Source organism: Paralichthys olivaceus, chromosome 14, assembly GCF_024713975.1.
Source record: "Paralichthys olivaceus isolate ysfri-2021 chromosome 14, ASM2471397v2, whole genome shotgun sequence".
In the NCBI taxonomy this organism is placed as follows: Eukaryota; Metazoa; Chordata; class Actinopteri; order Pleuronectiformes; family Paralichthyidae; genus Paralichthys; species Paralichthys olivaceus.
In genome coordinates, this window is record NC_091106.1 from 5,640,487 (window position 1) to 5,665,310 (window position 24,824).

General features: G+C 40.6%; 1 protein-coding gene across 1 annotated transcript; it reads left to right on the top strand.

The window, feature by feature from the left end:
* Window positions 1-149: 149 nt before the first annotated feature.
* valopa (vertebrate ancient long opsin a) lies at window positions 150-20,031 on the top strand. The gene is made up of 5 exons (XM_020090210.2): window positions 150-1,067; window positions 3,184-3,394; window positions 8,823-8,940; window positions 11,961-12,194; window positions 15,924-20,031. The coding sequence occupies exons 1-5, from the start codon at window positions 704-706 to the stop codon at window positions 16,158-16,160; spliced, it is 1,164 nt and encodes a 387-aa protein (XP_019945769.1). The 5' UTR covers window positions 150-703; the 3' UTR covers window positions 16,161-20,031.
* The last annotated feature ends 4,793 nt before the right edge of the window (window positions 20,032-24,824 follow it).

The following is a 24,824-nucleotide window of genomic DNA, read 5'->3' on the forward strand; positions in this document are numbered from 1 at the left end:
GATGAATCCACCAATCGGCCAACCATGCGTCTATTTACGCATGTTTTATGATTGCGCATTGGTAAGATAAATCCACCGGGTGCCAGTGTGTTATGCCTACAGACAGACTCACTTGACTTGACGGTTATTATTGATTCGTGGTAAAAAAAAAAACACAGAGTGGGATCGGTCACAGCTTTAACCTGGCGGGTGTAGCCATGCGTGCGCGCGCCAAGCCCGGACACTTGGATGCATATGTTTCAGGCAGTGATGCGCACGCGAAACAGGACGCGTGGCGGTGATGCCGGAGCAGCAGAGTATATAAGAGCTTCCAAGGATCCACTGATCGGTCATTCATGCACTTTGCTGCCAGCGCCCTCCAACACATCGCCTGCTCCGCGCCCCGCAGCGTGGGCTCGATCCTCCGCAGCTCCGCTCTCACAGGTAGACCACACTCCCGCTTTCCAACAGCTGGGCTTGGGATTTCTGTCACATCTCTCTCTGTCTCCATCATGCACTTCGGCCGAGGCGGATTTCCACAGCAGAAGTTAGTGAAAGAAGAGTCCCGCTGCGCACAGGATGCTCCGCGGCGCACAGAGCAGTGAGCGCGGATCCCTGCGAGTGACTCCACGTGAAGTTGTTGGTATGAAGCCACGAGCGCAGACGGGCTTGTCTCTCGGTTAGGGTCATCAAGCAAGTAGCCGACAGTCCGGGGACGTGGACGATGGATACTCTGAGCCTGTCAGTGAACGCAGTGTCCTACACCGTGGCCGCGGAACTCCCCGCCACCGACGACCCCTTCAATGGACCCATCAAGAACATCGCGCCGTGGAACTTCACCATCCTGGCGGTGCTCATGTTCGTGGTCACCTCGCTGTCCCTGAGCGAAAACTTCCTCGTCATGTTCGTCACCTTCAAGTTCAAGCAGCTCAGACAGCCCCTGAACTACATCATAGTGAACCTGGCCATCGCTGACTTTCTGGTCTCCCTCACCGGTGGAGTAATAAGTTTCCTGACGAACTCCAGGGGTTATTTCTTCCTGGGGAAGTGGGCTTGCGTCCTGGAGGGGTTTGCTGTGACTTTCTTCGGTAGGGTTTTACAACTTTTCACCCCAATGCATGGCTGATTGCAAAGATGTAAGATTAAATACATCCCCACATGGCACATCACCAGGCTTCCATCACAGCTGACTTAAACATCTGTTCATAAATAGGAACATCTGACAGGTAGGGGACATAGAAAGGACAAATCTGTCCAACTGCAGCTGTTGTCAAAATGGAAAAAACTGACTGGGGATCAGTTTCTTAGAAATGTATGCAACACACTAGAAATTGAAGTCAGACTTTTAGAATGAAATAAAATCCACAATGTGAGCAGCAAAAACTAAATATGAATGAAGCTTTTTCCAGTGTTAAACTTTCTTGTTTAATCAGCAATAGAATAAACTTTGTAAATCTTTTCCAGTTGCACACTTTAAAACTGATTCCCCACAATGCAGCTCTGTAATTGTAATAGTATTAGCATATGGGAAAGTGAAACCAGGGCTTGAGGGTTAAGGTGATGGACATTAATGTTCTAAGTTGGAAGGATAACAGTGGATGTAGTCTCTGATTTTTAACTTCTGGAAGTCCACGCTGCAGAGTTCCTGTATCAGATTTTTCATGCCTGCCTGATGTTTGCTGTTGCGCTGCCATTGTCTGTGTAAAAGCCGGAGCTCAGGATCAGTCACAAAGCCCATTGAGTCTTTAAGGCAGAATTCAAATTCACATTCGCGGCAGATGTAAGCAGCAGTGTGGCTCATGAAGCCTCCTCACACACTGCGCTGCTTGACTTGCTACTAAGTATGTTACCAGCACCATGACGGCCAATAACATTCAACTAAGTCAGTGGATTGCTTTCACAGCCTCCACCCAAACTCCATTTCAGACAGAATGAAGGCTTCCTCACTGTGGGATCTAGTAACCTCCAGTATGAAGAGAGACCCTTGTTTATGTCAGGGCAAACGGGCTCATTATTGGATTTGGTAACAAGGTTTGGGCGATCCTATTTTGGCATCTTGGACAAGTAGAGAATGGAGAATGACACAGGAAGTCACAGGATGTTTTTATTACGTCAAATTGGCAGATAGACCATAATTTATATTCATTTATGTGAGATGCTCAGGAGAATATGATTAGTTTCCTATTCTATGAAAATATGATCAAATTATTTTCATTTGCAAAAAGTTAGTCACTTTCAATAACTTGTGGCATTTGTGCCGTTACAGTTTGTATCAACTGAGGCCATATATCACATGTTATTGACTTTCCATGCAGATGCCAGAGAAGGACAACTGTAACCCCCTGACACAGAATGAATCTAAGCACATTGACACAAGTATGGGATTTCTCATGGTGGATCCTGGTGGTGCACTCACTGAATTACCGCCCCAGCAAGCATAGTTATGAATGATTCAAGAAGTGGAAAAAACCAAATGCGTCAAGCCAAAGAGCGGCTGCGGCGCACAGCAACGCAGATCATATTTTGTCATTAGGATGAGAAGTGGTTGCGGCTTGAAAAGAAACCTACTGATATGATAAATCAGGGTCAGGAAATCCTTGCTAATCTATTATCAATAGGTCACTTCGGTGAGGCATATGTGTTTAGGGATCTTGGAGTGGTTAAGTCCCTCCAATTGATAGCTGTGTTTGTCAGGTCATCACTTTGAATTAAAAAAATCTAACGCTGAGCTCCTCCCCATGATGCTCAGGGTTAGAATATTGTCATATTAATAATATAATTATATTTATAATAAAATAATATTTATTTAGATACTCTCTGTTTTTCACTTGCTTACATGCACCTTTACTGATTAATACAGTGAAACCTAAAGGGAGGGGTGTGTTGCAGGATGGCCAGTTTTGTCTACAAAGATCAGATTGAGTCTAAAACAAAAACAGCAGTTTTGGTTTAAATTTTATTTGCCATCCATGAACATCCCATAATGGAGCTGGGGGGCAGACACTAGATCAATAATAAACGTGAGATGCAATAACACACATTCTGGCTTAAGACAGGAAAGAATAGTCTATAGGCGTATTACTGTGTGGGGACAAATAAAAAGACAGCAGTGATTTTCATAGCTACTAAAAGCTAAGGTGTGTGTCTCCTGCTGCTTTTGTCCCACTGAGTCTCTACACACTCACCTCTTGCTGTTTGCCTCAGGGATCGTAGCCCTGTGGTCCCTGTCCGTTCTGTCCTTCGAGCGGTTTTTCGTGATCTGCCGCCCCCTGGGGAACATCCGGCTGCAAGCGAAGCACGCCATCCTTGGTCTGCTGTTCGTCTGGACCTTCTCCTTCATCTGGACCTTCCCTCCTGTGCTGGGCTGGAACAGATACACCGTGAGCAAGATTGGAACAACCTGTGAGCCTGACTGGTAAGAACATCTTTTCCTATATCTCTGTAACCCACTAAGATCAATGACTGTATGAAACTTCAGACCACAGAAGTGATATCATGTTTGTGGGTTATTGATTTCAGCCGGGGTATTGTTTCTGGAAAGACACATTGCTGTGGAATTTTTCAGGCGTCATTTTTATTGCCTTGATCAGCACAAACAAAATTCTGTTCACCTTTATTGTATTGAGGTGGCTGCACACGTACCAGAGCAACAATATTCCTAATTCTCAAAATCCTGGCAGAAAATTGTCCCCATGGCTCAATACCACAAGGAGTAAGTGAGAAAATGAGTCTTCAGGATTTATGGGTCACATCATCCAAATGGCAGAAACTTTAGTTCATTTTTTTATCTTAAATTGTGTCCTGATGGAGAAACAAATAGTTAAAACATTTATTCTGAAGCAAAGTTTTGCTTTCCTATCTTTCTGAGCCCAGTCCCAGAACGCACCTGCAGCCTGCTCTCACACACACATCTTATAAGAGACACTCAGAGAGGGAGGGCAGAGACTGACAGGAATGGTAAAAACTATGAATAGATTTCTTTTATGGTCCACCGTAAAGTATCTGGCTTGGCTGACATTAACTGACCTTATTTCTTCCAGAATTAAAAGCTACAGAATCTGCCTTTGTATTAACAGAACAGGAAGATTTAATCATAGCACTGAGGTCAATGTCACTAAATCAAATTCTCAGTTGTGTCTTGCTTTGGACAGCAGTCTGCTGATCGCTGTAGCCATGTCGCTAGTGCTACCCAGGGGCACACCCAAGGGCAAGGCCAGAGGGGCCCTAGCCCCAGCTGAAATCTGATTGGCCCCTGAAGTGTCCCTGTGCAGTCAGTAGTCTTTTTTTAATAAACTAGTCACAGTATATATGACAATGCGTAAAGAATTTTTATTTTCTCAAGTACACAATGTGCTCATACAAGGGACACATTTCAATATATATACACAATGATGTGTGGCTTTGCTCAAAGCTAGAGCTAACAGTACATGAGGAATGAATTAAATGTGCACCCAATTGGCCCCTCTGTTTAAATTGTGCTCCTTTTATTGCCCTTGATTTAGAAGAATCTTACATCCACCACTGCACCACCAATAGCTGCTCGAAGCAGCGATGAGTCATTATCTGCTTGAACATGTTTCCTGGTGATGACCTTTCTAAAATGAGCAGTGATGGAAATTGCATTATTCTGTTATGATCTAGGAATTGATCAAGTGATCCACTCTTTGTAAAATCAGTGCCAACATTAAGCTCATCTATTTGTCTATTGCCATGTTTATACCGGACTAACTTTATTTAACCCTGGTGCTTCACCCAACCTTTAACCCAGAAGAGCCCTGCCTTCATTATTTCCCTCCACACACACCTCACACACAAACAGATTAAGGTCATAGACATTCTGCACTGAGCCTCAGTGTGGCTCAGATATACAATGTTGCTTCAACTGTATTAGCTCAAACTGTGTAAATGTGTCTCATGGACAGAGTCAAGAAACCAGTCGGCTGTAACCTTGGCCCTCAGGGTGCCATCTGGGTAATGCTATTTAGCTGCTTTGATCAAAGTCCTGCAGATAGGGGGCTGAGAGTTGGCCTCAAGCCCTCTAAAGGGGCCATTACTCGAATGAAGCATACAGAAGGGGAACGAATGCTCCAGACAATACAATTAAGAGATCACCTTATGGAGATACATGTGTGATCTCATAGATGACCCGCTCCACCTCTGGCTGCACACAGCATGAGCTCTGTCAGAAAACATTTGGTTAACAGGGCTCAGCCAGCACAGGTGCGTGAGGAGCGTAGCCACACTCACAAACTGATGCATTTTAAATGCCTCATTTGTGTGCATCATGTTAGCACAGGCTACATGTGAATATGCAGCACAGGACCACTCCTGAATCCTAAAGAGCACAACTGGAGGGATTGTACATGGTGGAGTTGGTGTCAGTGGATTGTCAGGAGGTGGCTGCGTCCTTGTTGAGGGGTTGGGATACAATCACCACCAGTGTACAGTTGACTCTCTTTCAATCCCCTTCCTGCTATCGTGTAAGATATTTCTTACAAAAACACAGATGAAAATTGTCATTTCAAAACCCTGGAGCTGCACTTTATATATAAGAAATCCATAATGACGAAAGGGAAAAAACAACTGGCAGCACGTGTGAAGCCAAATGGAAGCTGTGGTTTAATACAGTGGAGTCTGGAGGTCATGCAGTGTTAACTTTCACACATGATTTTGATTCAATATAAAAAAATGTGGCATCAATTAAATTTATTCTGATTCAGTTTCGTCAACAACAATAAAATGTTATTTTAGTTCTGTCTTATTTTAACATAATTCATTTATAGTATTAAGGTCTTCTAAGATCAGGCTGTCACCATCTTTTCCATGATTCCATTGTATTAAGTAATCAGATAAACACTTTTTAATCTTTTTTTTTTTTTTTAAAGGTCACAAACTTGCTTTTTACAAAGCCACTAAGTGTGTGTCGTTAGATCGTTGTAGAACAGAAGCTGTAGTCATTTCCATGTTCAATGAAATTCTATTACCTGGAATAATTCAAATTAAAGACTGAGCTGCAACAAACCTGCACTCATTCCTACCAATCTTCTATGAACACAAAAAATAGCTACACTGTTTACTAAAAATTACATCAACTGTAGTGTAATGAAGTGGTTTGGCCTTAGTGTGATTTCAGCAGATTGATTTACTGAGATAACATCAACATTAGCTTACCTGCGTCATTCTGTGATTTATTCACTTGTCTAATAATAACTTGGTTTGCAGGGTAACTTAAAATTTGTGAATTAACTTTAACCAACATTATAATCATTACACAGATCTTGATTACGTTACATTACATTTCATTTAGCTGACACTTTTATCCAAAGTGACTTACAATGAGTGCATCAACCATGAGGGGACAAGCCCAGAACAACAAGAATCATGTAAGTACAATATACCTCTTAAAAAGCCAAACTACAAAGTGCTACAATATAAGTGCCATTTAAGTGCAACAATATATATATATATATATATATATATACATATATAGCAGGATTAGCATAAACTACTGGACAGATTATCACGCACCTTGGTGGAAGTTTTAACATTTTCATTGATTTCTCAAAGAATAATTCATGGATTCATGGGTTTAGGCATGTTTAAGGGACAGATATTTATGAGTTTGTGAGATTTTGTTCTGCTCTAAATAAAATCCAGATCTAGTGAATTTAAATGTGGTTTCATAAGGAGACTATTGGGCCTGCTGCGTGCCATTCTAGTTTTTTTTGACAAAGGGAAAATATGTTCTTAGTCCTTAACAGTAGAAACGTTTATTAAAAGGTAAGAACTATTTGGATCCTGTGCTGTGTCAGATGCTTCCTCTTTGCTTTCATCGTCCCTGAGATGAGTCGAGACCTTGATGAAAGTCCATGTGTGACAAACTGGAATGATTGTACATACGGACGCTCATTTCTGTGTGTGTGTATAAGGTGCCTCTATTGCCTCCAGTCCGAGGCAGTGACAGGGAGACCAGTGAGAAGAGAAATGAGTGAAGGATGAAAGCAGTTAAATACAGAGATTTCCTTTTGAGGGAAAAAAACAAACCCTGCTGTGCATGTGACGTGCAGGGCAGTGGATCGAGATCACATGTGAGTTGTTAGGGTCACATGAGTTGTAGTACAAATGGGTGTTAAGCTGCCTGGGGTGGGATCTGCTACGGAACAGAGGAGGTGAAACGTGTTCAAGATCACACTTAGAAACACCATGAGCTGGATGACTGAGAATAAATAAAAGTACTGTGTTGGATTTAAACATTTTACAATTTGCAGGCTCCTGGTGATAGTATAAAAAAGACCTGGTAAACTCCGGTGTTGTGTTGACCTTGAGATGTGAAGCAGTTCTGAGCTCTGCAGTGTAAATGAGCAGATTCCCTCAGTCATGTGGGAAGTTGTTGAACGGGGGGCACAGCAGTTGGTGGTGGGAAGACTTCTTCTTTAAACTAATTATATTTTCTGGGAATTGTTCTGACAGATTCGTCGGGACAGGTTCATGTTATTCACCTTGTCAAACGTGACAGCTGGGGAAAAAAGTGTATCAAGTGATGAAGGCAACCATTAATTTCAACTATTCTTTGGAGTTGGAAAAGATTTTACTGCACATTTAAGAGAGCAGAGAAATAAAGTGGCCTCAGATTGCCACAGAAATACTATAATCATTAAAAAAAAAAAAGAGAATATAAAGGGTGTGATTAGAATGAGCTCATGTTCTGGCCATAGACTGTGGACTTAAATTAAAAACAAATGTATAGACTCCAGGTCCGGAAAGTGAAGCCAACTCTCATGTGCCTGAAATGTGTGTTCTGTCAAATGATCAACAGAGAGCAACTCCGCTGGTGGCAAAAGGTCAGTTTCGATAGAAATTGATGAGAAAGGGACTCAAGTTCTCACCTGATTCATAGCGTCAGTAAACATTTTCATGAATAGTTTATGGTCTCAATCTCTAATTTTGAGATTTCTTCAGCATGATGTTCATTTAGTAAATGATGGTTCCATTCAGAATCAAATCACATTGTATCAACACCCCAATGCATGTGGTGCCTTGACAGCTAGCAGCTCACAGGTGTAGGTGGGCATGCAGGGTCCTCACTCTCATCCCCTGCTACTCCACATCGGGTTACTTCTGGTTTAAAAACACAAATGTCCACAAAAACAAGAACAAGAACAGTAAAATCCTGTATACTCACCTGGATGTTTTGTTTTAGTTTAGTACTTTTGAACAAACTGATAAAATAATTACTCATTATTTCTAATAATAATAATAATTATTTCACATATGTGACCCATGACAAAATGAAGTGTGAACAGAAGCATCATAAATGTGTGTTCAGCCACACTTCCCTGGTTCAACAAAGATAAACGTGCACACATGCATGACACACACACACACACACACACACACTGGTGCTCCCTTACAAAATTAATCTGGGGGCTTGTTTTATTTGACGATTGTAGGTATTGTCATGGAAATTACATAATTAGACTAAATTACAGGCCTCGGGCCCCTAATTGTGCCACAGATATTTGTCTCAGCTGTCAACTTTCCCTTGTCAAATTAAGCTCAAATTAGGTGCAAAGCTGTCATCCTTCTCTCCAGCCAGATAAAAGCCTCTGAATGTCAAAATGACATTTCATAGCTGGGACATTATGGGACTGATAACCACTTTTGGTATTGATCTTATGCAACTTGATCAAAACGTCCTCATCAAAATCAAGAGAAGACAAGTCAGAAGGCTACATTTCTGTTTTCCTAAACATTATTCATTAAGATCTGTGTTGTGTTATGGTCGATCAATTTTAAATCCCCCCAAAGTGACTGTCACCCTGTTTTTGCCTTTGTCTGACCAGGTACTCAACCAACATGACGGCTCACAGCTACATCATCACTTTCTTCACTACCTGTTTCATTTTCCCTCTCGGAGTGATATTCTTCTGCTACGGGAAACTCCTCCGCAAGCTCAGGAAGGTCAGTTCTCCCTCAAACACATTCCTACAGTTTACTTCATAAGACTATATGCTTTTACAGTCACGTGGATTTGAAATACTAAATAGCTGCAGCTGACAAATGGAATAAAGAAAAAAAATGCAGCTCTTCTCGTGAGTTTACTGGTTTTCATTTTCATTCTCCCTAATATCTGCTAGAGGAGACCAAATGTTCATTGATGGTCAAAATAAATTCACAGACTGCACATCAGAGCCATTAAATGCGACATAAGGTCTGTTTTATGATTGTTGGAAGGCTGGAGATCCAAATGGGAAAAAATTAAAACAACCTTTAATTTGAACCAAAATGCAAATTTTCTTGCGACCTGCTATAAATGGACCCATAAGCTGCTTTCAGACATGCACTAGCATTCTCTGGGGGGGTTGATGTGAGAGCACAAATGTCCGAGGGAGAGGCTGTGGACATTCTCCAGAGCTTCTCCTCCCAGCCCCCTAGTTAGAACTCTGGATAATGTTTCGAATGAACTGTGATAAAACAGCAGGAGATTATCTGGAGAATTCACAGAAAGTGAGAGGGTGTGTTAATGACGTATCAAGAGAGTATTTGTCAATCAGAGCCGACGTCTGTGTCGATGTGCGGTCAACAAAAGCATCATCTCCTCAGCAGAATTGAGCAAATCAATTCAGCCCTGTCGTTACCTCCACCAAAGATGTTTGTGTAACTTTCAGCAGGATTTTGCAAAAAGTGCTGAACTGATTTGCACCAAACGTGGTGGAGGGATGGGGCGTAAGGCCAGAGAGGAAACCATTACACTTAAGTGCAGAGAGTTTGTTTCTCAGGTGTCTATGATGTTTTTTTCCTTTATTTTCCCTTAACCTAGACATACAGGACTGTTTGGCTTCGGCTCAGTCCTCTATGAATACCTGTCTAGTTAATTAGGTGGACTGAGAGGTTCACAAGGAGCTTTATCAACAAATTAAAATTTAGAGAGTGGCTCTGTAGTGTTTTCCTCTTAGTAAATTCACTCTTCCTCGATGTCAGTGGCTGTTTAAAAGCAGAAAATCATTGGTCTGGCTAAAATTGAGCTTTTAGTGTGAAGAGCTCATGGATATTGGATGGGTTTTTTAGGGCGATGGTGGCTACTTTACCTGCGGACACCTGTTATGTTCCCCCGTTTATAGTCCAGGGGATAACAACACCTCACACTGTTATCTCTGCCCGTCCCTGGACAACACTGTTCATCACAGAGTAGTGACTAGACTATTTATGACCCGAGGCTTTATATCAAATTATATAATGATTAGATATCAAAATATGATGATTAAGAAAACCAGAGTGTAAGATTTTAATGTTTACAATGCAAGACATATAAAAGAGGCATAACCTCTGTCTCACATGCTTTAATAAATCTTTTCTGAGTTTTTCATTTTAATCGAAAACTGCAAAATAAAAAGTCATAAGGAACATGTTACTTGCTACATTTTAACGGTAGGCTTTGGTTGAGTTTCAACTTGTTAATTGTTCCACACATGTCTTCTCTTCTGGTGAAGTGGACAGACAATAAACAGTTCGGAGCAGAAGAGGACTCAAACAAAGAACAAAGAAAAGGATTCAGACTGTAGTCTGGATTTCACATGTTTATATATCACATGTGGCAGAGCTGCAGACAGTGAAAAATGTGCTGAGTGCAAGTAGTGCAAATGTTTCATTCTAAATTCAATTTAAGCAGAAAAAAATGCAATAATAGCAGCAAATAACTCTAAATTGGAGATCAAAGAAGGCACAATTACAATTAGTGCATTGATATGAAGTTACTCAAATGTTGTGGGGGTAATTTTAATCAAATTCTACTCCAAGGTGGGTGTAGATATATTTTTTACCTTAAAACACTCCACCCTAGTGGCTGCAATGAAGAATTGGACATGAGGTGTTCTCTGTCACTCTTTGTTATTGTCTGTCTGCACCAGTTAGGCTCATTTCCATCACTGTATGTATGTATACCAGCATTTGTCTGAGTTTTCTGTGACCTGTGGTAATTGTGAACCAGTGGCTGCATGTCTCACTCTGCACTGAGGAAAGTCCAACATGGACAGAAACGTTTTCAGTCTTGCACATTTCTTTACTGTCTTTGCAGCTCTGTATTATATATATATGCAGTCTGGATTTTGTTCTGTGTGTGAGTCCTCCTCTGCTCGGTTTCTAATGCCACATTTAGCCTTAAAGCCATTTATACCTTCATTACAACCAGTCTATCTGCTGTACATTTGGCCTGCATTGACTGAAATACGCCGTCATGGTTTATAACTCAAATCCAGTGGTGCACAGACACTTTGCCGCTGGTGGCCGTGTTGTTAAGCAGCCTGCGTTACACTGACACTAGTTTGCAGTCTGGCAGAAAAACTTCCATTCAAGTTGTATGAAAAGCAGCTTTAGACTGAAGAAGCAATGCAGACAATAGGCTGTAAACATCTAAATCAGCTGCATTGATTATAAGCTCTTCACATAATCATGTCTTTTATTTGAGTGGCTATACTAGAATATAGATTTAAAGACACTGATAATACCCGACACAAAGGTGTCAAAGAATATGACATTTATGTTGTACAGAAATATTAAATAAAAGAATAAAAATAAGATAGATGTAAGGACCTATTCTTCATTTAAAAGAGCAGTTGCAAAGGCTCAAAACTGAACTGGGGAATCAGTTGTTGTGGTTGTGGTGAACGTCACTTGCATTGATGAGTCATATGTGCCGCTGGTACAGAGCCCTGGTCGTCTGTTTATTCAAATCATATTATTATGTGTGTCCAAATCCTACCAAATTAGACACTGCATTCCTTTTTTAGTGTGAAGCTGATAAGATGAATAGTTCTTGACGTATGAGTTCCAAATATAGACAGTTTTATGGAGTAAATAGATTGAGAGATGGATATTTAATGTCGTGTCAGCCTTTAAAAGCCTTTATTTGTTGAATCCTAAGACCTGTGTTGAGTAAGTTAGAAAGTGCTCTAGGGATAGTCATGGTTTAGTGTTTCTTCCAGGTGTCTCATGGTCGTCTGGCCAGCGCCAAGAAGCCGGAGCGACAGGTGACCCGAATGGTGGTGGTCATGATCGTTGCATTCATGGTGGGCTGGACGCCGTATGCAGCCTTCGCTATCCTGGTCACAGCTCATCCCACCATCCAACTCGATCCCAGGCTGGCCTCCATCCCTGCCTTCTTTTCCAAGACAGCCGCTGTCTACAACCCAATCATCTACGTCTTCATGAACAAACAGGTAACTTTTATTTCAGTCCGCACTAGGACCTTGTGTGCTCAGTTCGGTATAAGTCTGGATTCAGCAGAGTAGATGGAAGGTGGCGAAATCCCTCCTCTGCCACGGTTGAGACACATCACAGCATGTGTGCAGCAGATGAAAGCTGCTGCAGAATACTGTAACGTTGTTTTTTTCTTTTCTTTTTGTTTTGTTATGTTGGCTGTTGGTCTGTCTTTAAATATTACACAGTGTGTGAATAAGGTAAAACTATCCATGACTTCATTGTTAAAAAATACATTAGCTGCCTATGGTATGTGAAAGGGCACATGCTGACATTTTATCTCTCGCCATCACTGTTTAATTTTACATTACACCGTCTCGTCTTTGTCTCTGTGTTAGTGAGACTCACGCTCTGGGTAATCATTGTTGACTGTGCAAAGATAAAAAGCTCTCTCCATTTGTTTCTAGATTCCATTTGAGTCACTTTTGATCATGTAACCACAGTGCAATTATTTGGGGAGTTGGGAATTATTCGTCATATAGAATAAATGTAATTATTTTCTCTACTATGAGCTGAAACTTGCCTCCCAATGGTGATCACGGATGCTCTGGTAGGAGTATAAATTATGTACTGTAGGCCAGCAGTTCTCAATGTGGGGTCTGGGGACCGCTGAGGGTGTGAGGGGTTTTAGGGGGTCCCCAGTAAAAAGGAGAATCATTTATTTTTACTATTTGTACATTTCATACACTTCCTCAAGTCAAACAACTAAAACCAACATCTTGCTTATGTAGTTAAGACTAACATCTGGCTTTTGTCTGCAATTGAAATGGATACAATGGGCATTCACTCCTGGTTAAAATGACTCTGCAGTAGACACAGGTTTTTATCGGTTCCAGCTCTGATCGGCAATGATAGCATGAGACACATACAGGGGATTCGGTAATTTGAGAGATGAGAGAGCGCCTCAGTTTTTGATGCTGTGGTGACACACATAACGTACTGGAGGAAAAACAAAACAAATGACTCCTCTACTGGCAATGGGGAAGGAGTTTTTTAGGGGGGGTTACATGCAATTAATAAAAAGTTGTGTATAATTGCTGATTTTGGTGTAGAAGAGTATCAAGATGCACAGAGTGATACTCGTGCAAACAGTCACTCAGTGCTCCACAGCCAAAAAGTCCTTGTGTGAAATAGAGCTCCCAGTGTCCTCAAGCAAAACTGTGATGCCCTGCAGGTCTGCCTGCTCCTCGAAAACTCACCGACTTAGTGCTGTTGTTGTGTCTGGTAAACATGCTGTGTCCAATTTACAGATGTCACATCAGTTTTACTTTACCGTTCGCTGCAGTATGGAGCCATCGTTCAAAGTTCACACGAAACCCTGCTGAAGTCTCCTCCAAGTTGTTAATGACCTTTTCATGTTCACATGAATTTCTCGCCATTTGCACATTGCTCCACTGTCAGTGGCAAGTTTTCATTGTTCATGTCTGGTTTTATTTTTTTCAATAGGATTCTATACATTCTAACTGTCAGAGCCAGTTATGATGAACATGACTCTCTATGAGACTTTCCCACAGTACATTTAAAGTGATCTATTTTCAGCTACAGTACATGTACTGTGTATGTGCTTGGCAAACTGCCCAAATAAAACCCCTATTGCCAGGGAGCTGCACAGAGTCTGCATGTCCATCTGACTGCCCCACTTCTGAGCTGCACTCACTTTTAAATGGGTCATCCACTAAGACATCCACTGGATGTAAATAAGGATGGATTCTGGGTTATACAGAGCCCCTGCTGGTGCTCATGGAGGTCACCTAATCGCTACTGCTTGATTGCAATACTCCTTTCTCTCTGGCCCTCTTCATACCTGGCATTACACTTCAGTTGTCCATTTGTGATCAGATCACTTGAGACGGATGTTGCGGTCAGGTCTGAACAGGGCCTCCCAGTGACATAACAGTGAGGGGAACCAGGGTATCAGGAGATTGCGATGATGCATGAGCACAGCTACTTAGTAGTAGTAGCAATGTTAAACGTAGACAGCCTCTGAGGATTTCCTGGGTCAAAAGGTCAAAGGTGAGGAGCCCTTTTAAACCCAGTTTACCATTTATAGTGTTCTTTAAAACCCATGTCAAGTAAGGATTAGAATCCCTGGTGCTTCACTTTCTGATCAACATCAACAGATGCAAAACACCTAAATATGAAGCATGTGACAAAATAAAGAAATTCTTAGAAAGTAAATAAATAGATTTTTATATGAAACTGATTTCCTGCTACTGGGTAACAACAGCTAAAAAGGCAGATACTTGTCTCTATCACAACAAACCTTTCAATCCACCTCTACTCCGGCACATCTGATTTCTGATGTGGTCCAACAGCACAGCTTTTTTAGAACTAGTACTAACGCTTTTTTCATGAGGGTGATAGAGGAGTTAATGCAACACTTTGAAAATGATTACTGGCTTGAGGGGAGCAGTTAGGAAGCTGGCATGTTAAATTAGACAGGTCACTAAGGGTCAGGAATCAGGATTTCTCCCCGGGGCTTCACAGAGTGGGAACTTCAGCACAGAAAAAGGTCAATTAGTGTGTTTTAGATTAAAAGTAATGTGGAAACAAATGATTGTGGGGCTATTAGTGAGGACCAGTTGACAATGGCTGTGTTCTTCCAAGAACAGCTACAGACAGGGCATCATCGTCACTGCCTATTGAGAGGACACAATTACACGTTGTGTAATATAGTCACTTATGATTTGTGAATTTCTTTTTCTTTTTTAAGGAGCAGAAGTTAGTTTGAAAACTGGAAATTTGGGCATCAGTGCAGACAGGTTTTACACACTGGGACAAAATGATCACCTGGGTTGATCAAAGCTCTGCACGCTTAATGCCCAGACTAAAGATGTTCTGGTATCATTTTTCCCTTCCTGATACACATTCCTATACCTGGACTTAGCATATCGGCAAATACTGAGTTCCAATCCTATACCAGTGCCAAAAATAATTTTTTATATATAAAGTATTTTAATACAGTAGAAAGCAGATCACGGATATAGAAAAACAACCGTTTATATGGATGAAAAAGTTTTGGACAAATTTGGTTACAGTGATTGGGTAACCAATGTCATTTTGGGTCTTTTCATGTTTAGAACATGTTTGTAAAAAAATCATATTTTACAGTTTTTACTGGCTCTGTCAGTGACACAGAGAGAAGCAGTAAATTACTATCATTCGCGCTGCGCACAGCCAACCGAATCGAGCCAAACTGAGCGCACCCCTCTGTCTTCTCTGGCTCTCCATACATTACCCAAGTTTATAAATTCTGTTGTTTTTCCCCGGTCTGATGTAACAAGTGTCTGATGACATTGTTTGTGTGTGTGTTTGTGTGTTTGTGACAGGAAAAGAGTGAGCAGGAAAAGCTGATAAATTTCTCTCATTAAGAAAAGTATTGATCATTATGTGGTGATCAGTGTTGATATGTGTGTGTGTGTGTGTGTGTGTGTGTGTGTGTGTGTGTGTGTGTGTGTTTGTGTGTGTGTGTGTGTGTGTGTGTGTGTGTGTGTGCATACATTTTCAGCAGTTTTGGAAGTGTTTCAGATTCTGGTAGCAGTATAGAAGCACAGACGCATAAGCTCCAGTTTTGAGTAGCTAAAACTGTTTCTTGTGCTTTGAATATGATACCTTAAATATTGCAATCATAAATTATTTAAATCTTGTTTCAATCTCACTGTTCATAATCCATATGTTTTTCTGCCCAGTTCCGGAAGTGCCTAATCCAGCTCTTCACTGGCATGGGGACGATACCCAACAGCAACATGAACCAGACTTCTGAGCGACCAGGAATTACAGCAGAGAGTCAAACGGGAGAAATGTCAGCAATCGCAGCCCGCATCCCCTTGAGCGGCACTGCATCACCCAGGTCTGACGATTCCCCGACCGACTGCGGCTCGTTTGCCCAGCTGCCCATCCCAGAGAACAAAGTGTGTCCAATGTAACACACCCAATAGGCGTTCTCTTACTGTCCTCTGATCCTGAGAGCCCATAGTTACCATCTGCTATTTAGATACAGTGTGTTTCCGAAACTGTTCGGACAGTTACAGAACTTGGGGAGATGGACAGTGCAAAGCAGAGTCAGCTCTTGAAAGTTTTTCAAAGTGGATGATTCTAGAACATTTTTTTAAATGTCACTCGAAAAAGTAATTAAGGACGGAGACTTAACATAAAAGAAGAGTTTTGTGCTCTCGCATGTTTCAGTTGTTTGTTCAAAGTTTGACTAAAAAAGGGACAACAGCTAGGACATGAAGGAGACGTACCAACAGAAACGCAAGTTATCGATGTAAATATTTGCTTGCTGGACACGCTTCTGTCATAATATTAGAGAATAACTTGAATGTTCTCGTGACCATCATTACAAACCTGCCCGTGTGTAACATCAGAGGACACTTGATTCGACTTGATAGAATCAGCCTTCATATCCTCGTGAAAAAAAGAGAGACTGCTAAAAATGCAAACCTTGACATCAGTTAGTATAGGGCTAGCCAGTGGTTTTTTCAAAAACCACAATGCATCCAGCCTTTCATCTCGTCCTCGCCTTCTCCTTTGAAGCTCTGTGATGGCGCTTGCAGAGAAAGCGTTGTTTTTCTATGCTGTTTCAGTACTTTGGCAGCGCATCCTCATTCATCTCTGCTCGTCAAGAGGACAGAGCGGCCTTTCTGAATTTGGATACTTTTACTTTACTTTATCCCGCGTGGACTAGTTTGTGTCAAAGCTTTCATCTTTAGTGAAGATGGTCAATGGGACTTCGAGATGCCAGTCTCCTGTTGTCTCTTTTGCAGATGTAGTCGGACAACATATTTATGAAGTGCCAGCAGGGGATAAACAAACACACAAACATTCACACAACTAAGTAGCACAGCACAACACAAACACATGAACACACACAGATTGCAGTTCCCTGCCTTTATTACAATAAGCTCTCTGAAGGCACTGTGAAGATGATAAAGCACCAATAAATATCTCAGCACAAGTGTAGCAAGCAATGCAGCCATGTGCAAAAGCAATGAGTATTCCCACCAACTGGTCAACAGCAATATAAAAGCTAACTATGGTCACACAGTTGAACACTTCACTGTTGGCTACAGTAGATGTAGCAGTGACTTGTAAAATGTCTTCTTCTTGACTTTGTGGTGCATGTTTGTTGACTATTACTGGATATTTGTTGTATTCTCTATGCTGCACAGCGATTCTCTGTGTTGAAAACGTAACACTATGGTGTCTGTCTGCGATGAACTAAGTGTGTGTTGTAATCATGTCATGCCAGTCCGTCTGGTAGAGGTGACATTCGGCATCTTTGAGCATCAATGCATCTGTGTCAAACTAAATGTGATGCCTAATGCCTGTGAAGCATAACAACTTGAGGCCATGGTTGAAGACAACTGCCAAGTTGTATCTTGTATCTCACAGGTGTGTTAACCAGAATTAAGAGCTAATTTTTCATTGATGTTGTTGCTTTGTTTTTAATATGAAAACGACATGTTTTTGACATTTTTGGAACATGCACTTATCATTTTATTTTAGTAATTGCTGAATGCTTTTGTAAAAGGATGAGTTCCTCTTTGGTTTTACAGCTGTACACTCACAGTGTGGTTCAAGCTCACTTGTCCTTTTAACGCCATGTCATTAGCAGGTAACAAGCTACCTACTCAGCTGAAACAGTGAATAGTCTGTGCCTCCATTTGCATTCTGCCATAACAAGTATAGCAACATGCAGTGGATATTTCCTGATGGTGTATTCATAAAGGCCGCACATACGCAAATGTTTCAGTGGTGGACATATACCTGTCGTTCACTCCCAATCTGTGCAAGTGAGGAGGTGAATAAAACATTTGTTTCCTGTGGTGAAGGAAATCGTAACATGGCTTCATGTGGCGTTCAACTTTGGTGAACACTGACCTGCAATATTCACTTTGCAATTGTGTATGTGTGAAATGAGAAACACTGGAAACTTACCATCCTCAACGGTCGCTGTCGTGGCCTCCCATCTTAGGGACCCCCAAGGTGGTGGTTACATTTTTGTAAATGACTGCCAAGAAAAGGATACATCAGATGGAGATGTTATTTTCATTATCACATAAAGGTACAGTGTGTAGAATTTAGTGATATCTAGTGTTGAAATTGCATGTTGCAGCTGAACACCCCTCACCTCACCCTCTCCTTCCAAACATGAAAAGAAACTGTGGTAGCCTTTAATTTTCATAAAAACTCAAAAGATGTTTAGTTTGTCCAGTCTGGACTAATGTAAAAAACATGGCGGCCTCCGTAGAGAGGGTCCCCTCGATGTAAATATAAAGTATTTAAATATAAAGGACCTTTTCTGCTACAATTACTACAATTCATACAATTTAGATGAAACAAACTAGTGAAAACTTCATGAGAATTTTTCTACATTAAATTTCTGCCAATAGTTCCCTTTCACCTAAATCTTACACACTGGACCTTTAAAGTGGTACAAACAAGAAAGTCAAACTGTTTTTTTTAAGTAGAGTGAGCAAAGCTGTGGGTCGATATTTTCACTGTCAAATATTGACATCACCGTTTCCAGGAAGTACACAGTGTATGAGGTTAAATTAAGTTTTGCCATTAGCTTTAGATTAACATGAATAAGATGGCCAAAAACATGACTTTGGACAAAAGCTGTTCTTTTCTGGTTCTCTGTGAGAGAGTAAGATGTCAACTGCTTGCTCACACTGTGGCACCTCCCTACAAAAATGAATGAATGTCGTTTATATTAAATTTCCAAATGGATAAACAAGAGGTTATTAGATGAGTGTTTGGTATAAATACAACATGTTAAGGCAGAATCTGCAGACACTTCATGTGTTTCCTTGTGCTGCTGACAAACACAAAATATGTAATACATGCGACCAATCAATAGATGTGAAAAAAACAAACATAAAACTGACAATGAAATGTGGCTTGTACTCTTAACCTCTGCTGTGAGGTCCATTAAGTGTCATGTCACAAATGTAGATTTTACATGGGGTTATTGATGGATAAGGTATGAGCCCAGACAAGGAATCCTGTGGTTGCAGATTTCCCACTGAGCCAACGACTTCATCCAAAAATGAGCAGCAGCACAGAGACAGAAAAGACAAAAGATGTCAACGTTGCAGCCCATCAATACAGCCCCTACAGTCACAGTCCAGCTTTCTGTGTGGGCCGAGGTTCAACAAAGACAAGCAACCAGCAGCACAAATCTTTTAAATCTTGAAATGAAATGTATGTTGTTGGCTCATATGTATATGACATGGCCTGAAGATGTCTTGCTGGACAATGGACAACCACAGTAATGCAGACTTAAACTAATGTCCCCCTACTATGTACTGCTGTGTCATAAAAAAATCCAAGTTCGTGATCAAGTGTCCTCACACTTCCTTATCAGAAAGTTGCATTTTCCCAGCCTCCCCAGCACCTTCACACATACATTCACTCGTCTCGTTGTAGATACAGTAGGTGCTTTGGGGCTTTTGGCAGCAATGACTTCACCTTGAAGATCAGACAGGATATAAATCAAACAAAGCTGCCAATGTGCAAGGAAAACAGACTGTGCTGCATGCTGATAAAGGGGCCGAACACTTCCTACATGTATAGATGGGTTAAAGCTCCTATTTCTCACCTCCTTACCCTGAATATCAAGCAACCCTGCCCGTCTGTTGTATTGTACTTACAAAGGCATGTCAAGACTTGTTATGCTGTAATTTTTTGTGTCATGAGTACTTCTGTCTTGAGTTTTATTTACATGGGTTTAAAGGTCATAGATGCACGCTGGTTATAAACATGTCTGTATTAAAGTATATTTTTTGAAAAGCAAATTATACACTGTGTTGTCTTATTTGGAGTTTTTGGAAAAATAACAATGAAAGTAGGAAAGAAGAATGATTAGAAGTGTAAATCCACAGATTTAAAAAAAACCCATCTTATCCACAATCCATTTGCGGATAGAGTTCAAACCATTGGCTTGAAAAATGAATAAAAAATGAAAAACTTGACCCCACAAAAATGACTCACCAACAATAATTGTGTGTAGATGTTTTTAATGTGAGGAAAATTGTTCTGTTTATTATGTTGACGACAGTACTCTAGAGATAAAAAAATATTTTTAGGCCGGCTCCGAAATTAGTATGACTCTGGTTCCCTTAACAAAAAAAGGGAGTATTTTTCAACACATGGAGGCAATTTGGTTTAGGGCAATTAAAAGAGGACGCAAAAATAAAAGATCCAGACACGCGCTGACAAACAGAGAGGTCACATTTCAAGTGCAATGTGATGGTTATCGACAAAATCAATAGTCTTTTATATGATAGTTGTTAACAAGTGGTAAATGAGACTAAGTTAAAAATAGAATATTAGAAAACCCACTGACTCCAGCACAAGTGAGTGCAACATGCAAAAAGACTCATTCATGCAGCACTCTAAAAACAACCATCGTTAATTATTTTTTTAAAAGAACTGTTGTCTTTCATTGTGTCTATTATATTCTGAACTTTTACTCTGTTGTACACTGCAATAAGAGACTAAACCACATGTATTACAGTCTGACAGTGTTGGTATTAGAAGAGAGAGGGGCAAAGGCGAATCACAAACAAGATGAGAAATGCCTCCTGCTGATCATGGAATTCACTCATGTAATTTAATTCTTGCCAACTACAACTTTTGGGTCAGTGCACAACAGAACTTTTTTGTGTTTCTGACCATTTTCTGATAATTCACTCCCTCAAAACTTTGCTGAATAGAACACATCTTCAAGTGAGGCTAAAATGATTCTGAGAGGGGGAGTTCGACAGTGCTCATGAAAGGAAGGTTTGAAGTGACAGTGAGTTATCTTCACTTTGACCAGCAGCATAATAAATCCATTGAAAGAGTATGAAGGACAGAGGATCTTACACAGTATTACATTCCCAGCCTACACACTTTTTCCACATTTCAGGAACTTAAACAAGTTTTCTTGTCTTATAAATAAACCAGGTCATCATAGTCTTTAGTTAACATGATAGAGTCACCATCAAAATGACCACTTAAACATCCAATATGTTGTAGCTGACCACTGCTGTCATTTTAGTGTCTGTAACTGTAATGTGTAATGTTCTCAATATTGTGCAAGTTAAATGTAAAAATAATAAAGTTCTTGTTACATTCTACACATTAGAAAAGTACCTGACTTTGCTCATATCTGAACAGTGGCAGAAGATAAGGTAATTTACTCAAATGTGATTTCAAAATCTCCATAAATATATTCTGTATTCAACAGAGGGATGTAAATTGAGACCTGTTGACTGCAGGGGCAGGGCCACAGAGTGTAGGGAAAGCAGCCAATTGTCTGGGCCCCCGAGAAAGGCTTAGCTCAAAAACCACCTAATGAGGCCCCACACCATCAGCCACATAGTCGGTTTAGTTTAATGTGGGGCCCCCAGGTCGGTTCAAACGCTCCTGGTTAACTGTATATCAAGCAGTCCACCTGAAAGTTATATCTCTTCAACACCAAAATAAGCGAAAATATACAGTTTATTTAAATGCAGGTAAACCTGCTAAATAAAAGCAGTTCACTCCTTTCTCATTGCCAGTGGAGGAGTTTGCCTTTCAGTTTTTTAACCGACAAGCTCTTTCACCTATACAAATAATAAAATTGCTGTTCTGCGTTGTTCCCAAGATGTAAAAAAAAAAAATAAGAACACAAATATTCATAGATATTTAGGCATCAACACCAGGAAGTTCAATACATGTTACCCCATGTACACTACACTTTGTAGCATGCATCACAGGAGGAAAGCATGGATTATGGATGGAGAAAGAAAATGGGAACTATGTGAGCATTATCCTTCCATCTGCCATGTAATTAATTCAACCTCTGCCAAAAATACAAAATAAAACTAAATCACAAAGGTTCAAGTTTTTCTGGTGCTAGAAAAGGATTTTTATGTCTTCATTCTGTTTTAAGATCACTCTTCCCCCAAATGGATGTTTTCAAGGTCCCGTCCAGCTCTCACATTGAAGCGATCAATATTTGCAACCTACTCTGGAAGATGGATGTTTGATCACATGCATGTTATGTTCCACAGCCAGTGCCACACATCATGGACTTTATTAACTGACCCTGAACCTGCAGGGACGTCTCTGCACAATATTACATCGTCTATTATGGAGACATTATTAGGAAAATGTCCATCTATTGTGTGACTTAGTGGAACACACTGACCAATATGTCGTAGATTAAAGGGTGTTCTAGCCAGTACAGAGATGCAGGCAGGAGTGTCAACACTCTACTTCATGAGCTGCCCCTCGAGGGAGCTCTAAACTTCTCAGACACATACACACAGATCTTCAGATAGCAACAATCAACATGTGACCTTGTCAGCAAGAAATATTGGAAGAGCATTTAATATATAGTTTCTATGTGGACACATTTCCTCTAAAGAAAACAGAGGAATGTTCTATCTGGTTCCTAAAAATATGGAAGCCAATTTCCACCATGACAACAGATTAAAAGTTAAACAGAAGGGGGTGGTGTAAAGCTCACCTGGTAGAGCCGTGGGCTTTTCTGCAATGTCCTTCCCCACTCTCTCTCTCTGCCTTCCTTTCACAGCTTGTTCTCCTTCCTATCAATTAAAGGCAATACAAGCCCAATAAATATACTTACTTTCATGAGTTTGGATTTACTCAGTCTCAATATTGAATTGAAAGGTCAAACATTTGTTCTACATAAGAAATTTTAAATGTCATCATTGAGATTCCATCTATTTTATTTTCTTCTCCCAGCTTCTTTACTTACTGTATTATATGCAGAGGGTTAGGGATGCTTCCTCCCCTTAATTGTCACACAGAAGAGGGGGAGGGAACATCATTGTACTTTCAAATTTGTGGAACCGGCAGGAGAAGGGGAAAGGAGGTGGTGTAATTTTCATTCCTTATAACACAGGCGGCAGTGGTCAGAAAATACATCCTTCATTTTTTTAAGTGAGCAAAGCAGCGGATAGGGAACAATGGTACTGACTGAATTATCCCATTTGAGACTCAGCACTGGTGTGTCCATTAACCACTACTACATACTGGCCTCATGAGTGAGACAAGAAGGATGTGCAAAGTTTTGTTATATACAAAAAAACCCTACTTATTACTACCTAAGGTAAAACAGGAGGAGCAATTCATAAATGTTGTACACCATATATATATATATATTATAATAATGATAATGCCCTCTCCCAATTCATCCCTTAGCCCTACCTCTTCATTTTGTGTGTGTTCCTGAAGGGCTAATATTGTCCCATTTCTCTAAGTAGTGTAGGGGTGGTGGCCATGTAGCCCTTCAAACACCCCTTCAACCGATAGATTGAATAGACGGAAAGTTCTGAATGCTTTACGAACAGATGAAGTGAATCAAGATACATTTTTTTAATAAAGCAGAATATTGTATTTTAATCCAGTAGCAAATGAAAACGTAATTGAACGACTGTGACAAGCAAATAAGGAAAATTGTTTTTCACAACATCAAAACAAGCATGTAAACACTCTGAGTGAGAGTAACGCGTAATGTTCGTTAGTCTCGTATATGAAGTTTGAAACATTGTCGGGTTGCAAATTTTGCAAACATCCCCATTCATGTTATAACGTTTTAAGTTTCTTTGAACAGGACTAACATTACATTGAAATATCTGATGAAATACATAGTAACTGTCTGTTCCATCTGTCCTGCAGTTGTCAGATATGTCTCTGTTATAATTTTGCCTGATAACAGTTGGTGTCCCAATTCCTAGGGGAAGATCTTCTTGCCCAACCCCTTGTGGCTCAATTTGGAGGAGGACACTCCCAGTGAGGGGCACAAATGATGACAAATGATTCCTTAATGTAAGAGGGCGGCATGGAGGGGCACTATCACCTCCCAGAGAGATGGTTCCCAGTTTGCCTGAAGCCTTTCTGTGTGGCGTTTGCATGAGTAGCTGGGTCCTCTCTGGGTATAGGGACTAATTGGAGATTCTACATTGACTGTAAGTGTGAAGGTGAGCGTTGTTTATGATGAGTACAATGCATGATCATTTTCCGACTTAATTGGGACTTCTTTATGACATCGCTAATCATATGACATCATATGATGGGAGAATCATTTTCAGATCAATATACACGTCTAGATTGTCTTGTGATTGTTTAATTCTGACACACACATACACACACACACACACACACACACACACACACACACACACACACACACACACACACACACACACACACACACACACACACATCTGGGCAGACTGTGTTAGGCATAAAAATAAGAACTAGCATCATGAAAATGGACATTAAAGGTGGTTTACCAAGGACATATTAGATGATCAAACCATAACTTTGTTTTATAGCAAACACACATTCTCTGCTTTCAGTTTCTTACTGAACCCATGATTTTATACTTCTTGTTTTAAGCTGTTGCTGTCATTTGGCTTGTGAATCATTATCATTCATAATGAACACAATTAATGGCAATACACTGCAGGTTTTAGCCGACGCAATCTCAAATGTATTATCAGCTGAGGCGAGCTCACCTGCAAACCTGATCTCCTGCAAGAAAAGAAGAGCTTGTCTGCCGTACATCCCAATCAATCACTGCAGAC

What these genes read in the sequence shown, in the direction of transcription:
- valopa (XM_020090210.2), top strand. Translation starts at nt 704, where the DNA reads ATGGATACTCTGAGCCTGTCAGTGAACGCAGTGTCCTACACCGTGGCC. An exon ending in GTTTGCTGTGACTTTCTTCG is followed by an intron (nt 1,068 to 3,183) that starts GTAGGGTTTTAC and finishes TGTTTGCCTCAG; the next exon opens with GGATCGTAGCCCTGTGGTCC. An exon ending in ACGTCTTCATGAACAAACAG is followed by an intron (nt 12,195 to 15,923) that starts GTAACTTTTATT and finishes TTTTCTGCCCAG; the next exon opens with TTCCGGAAGTGCCTAATCCA.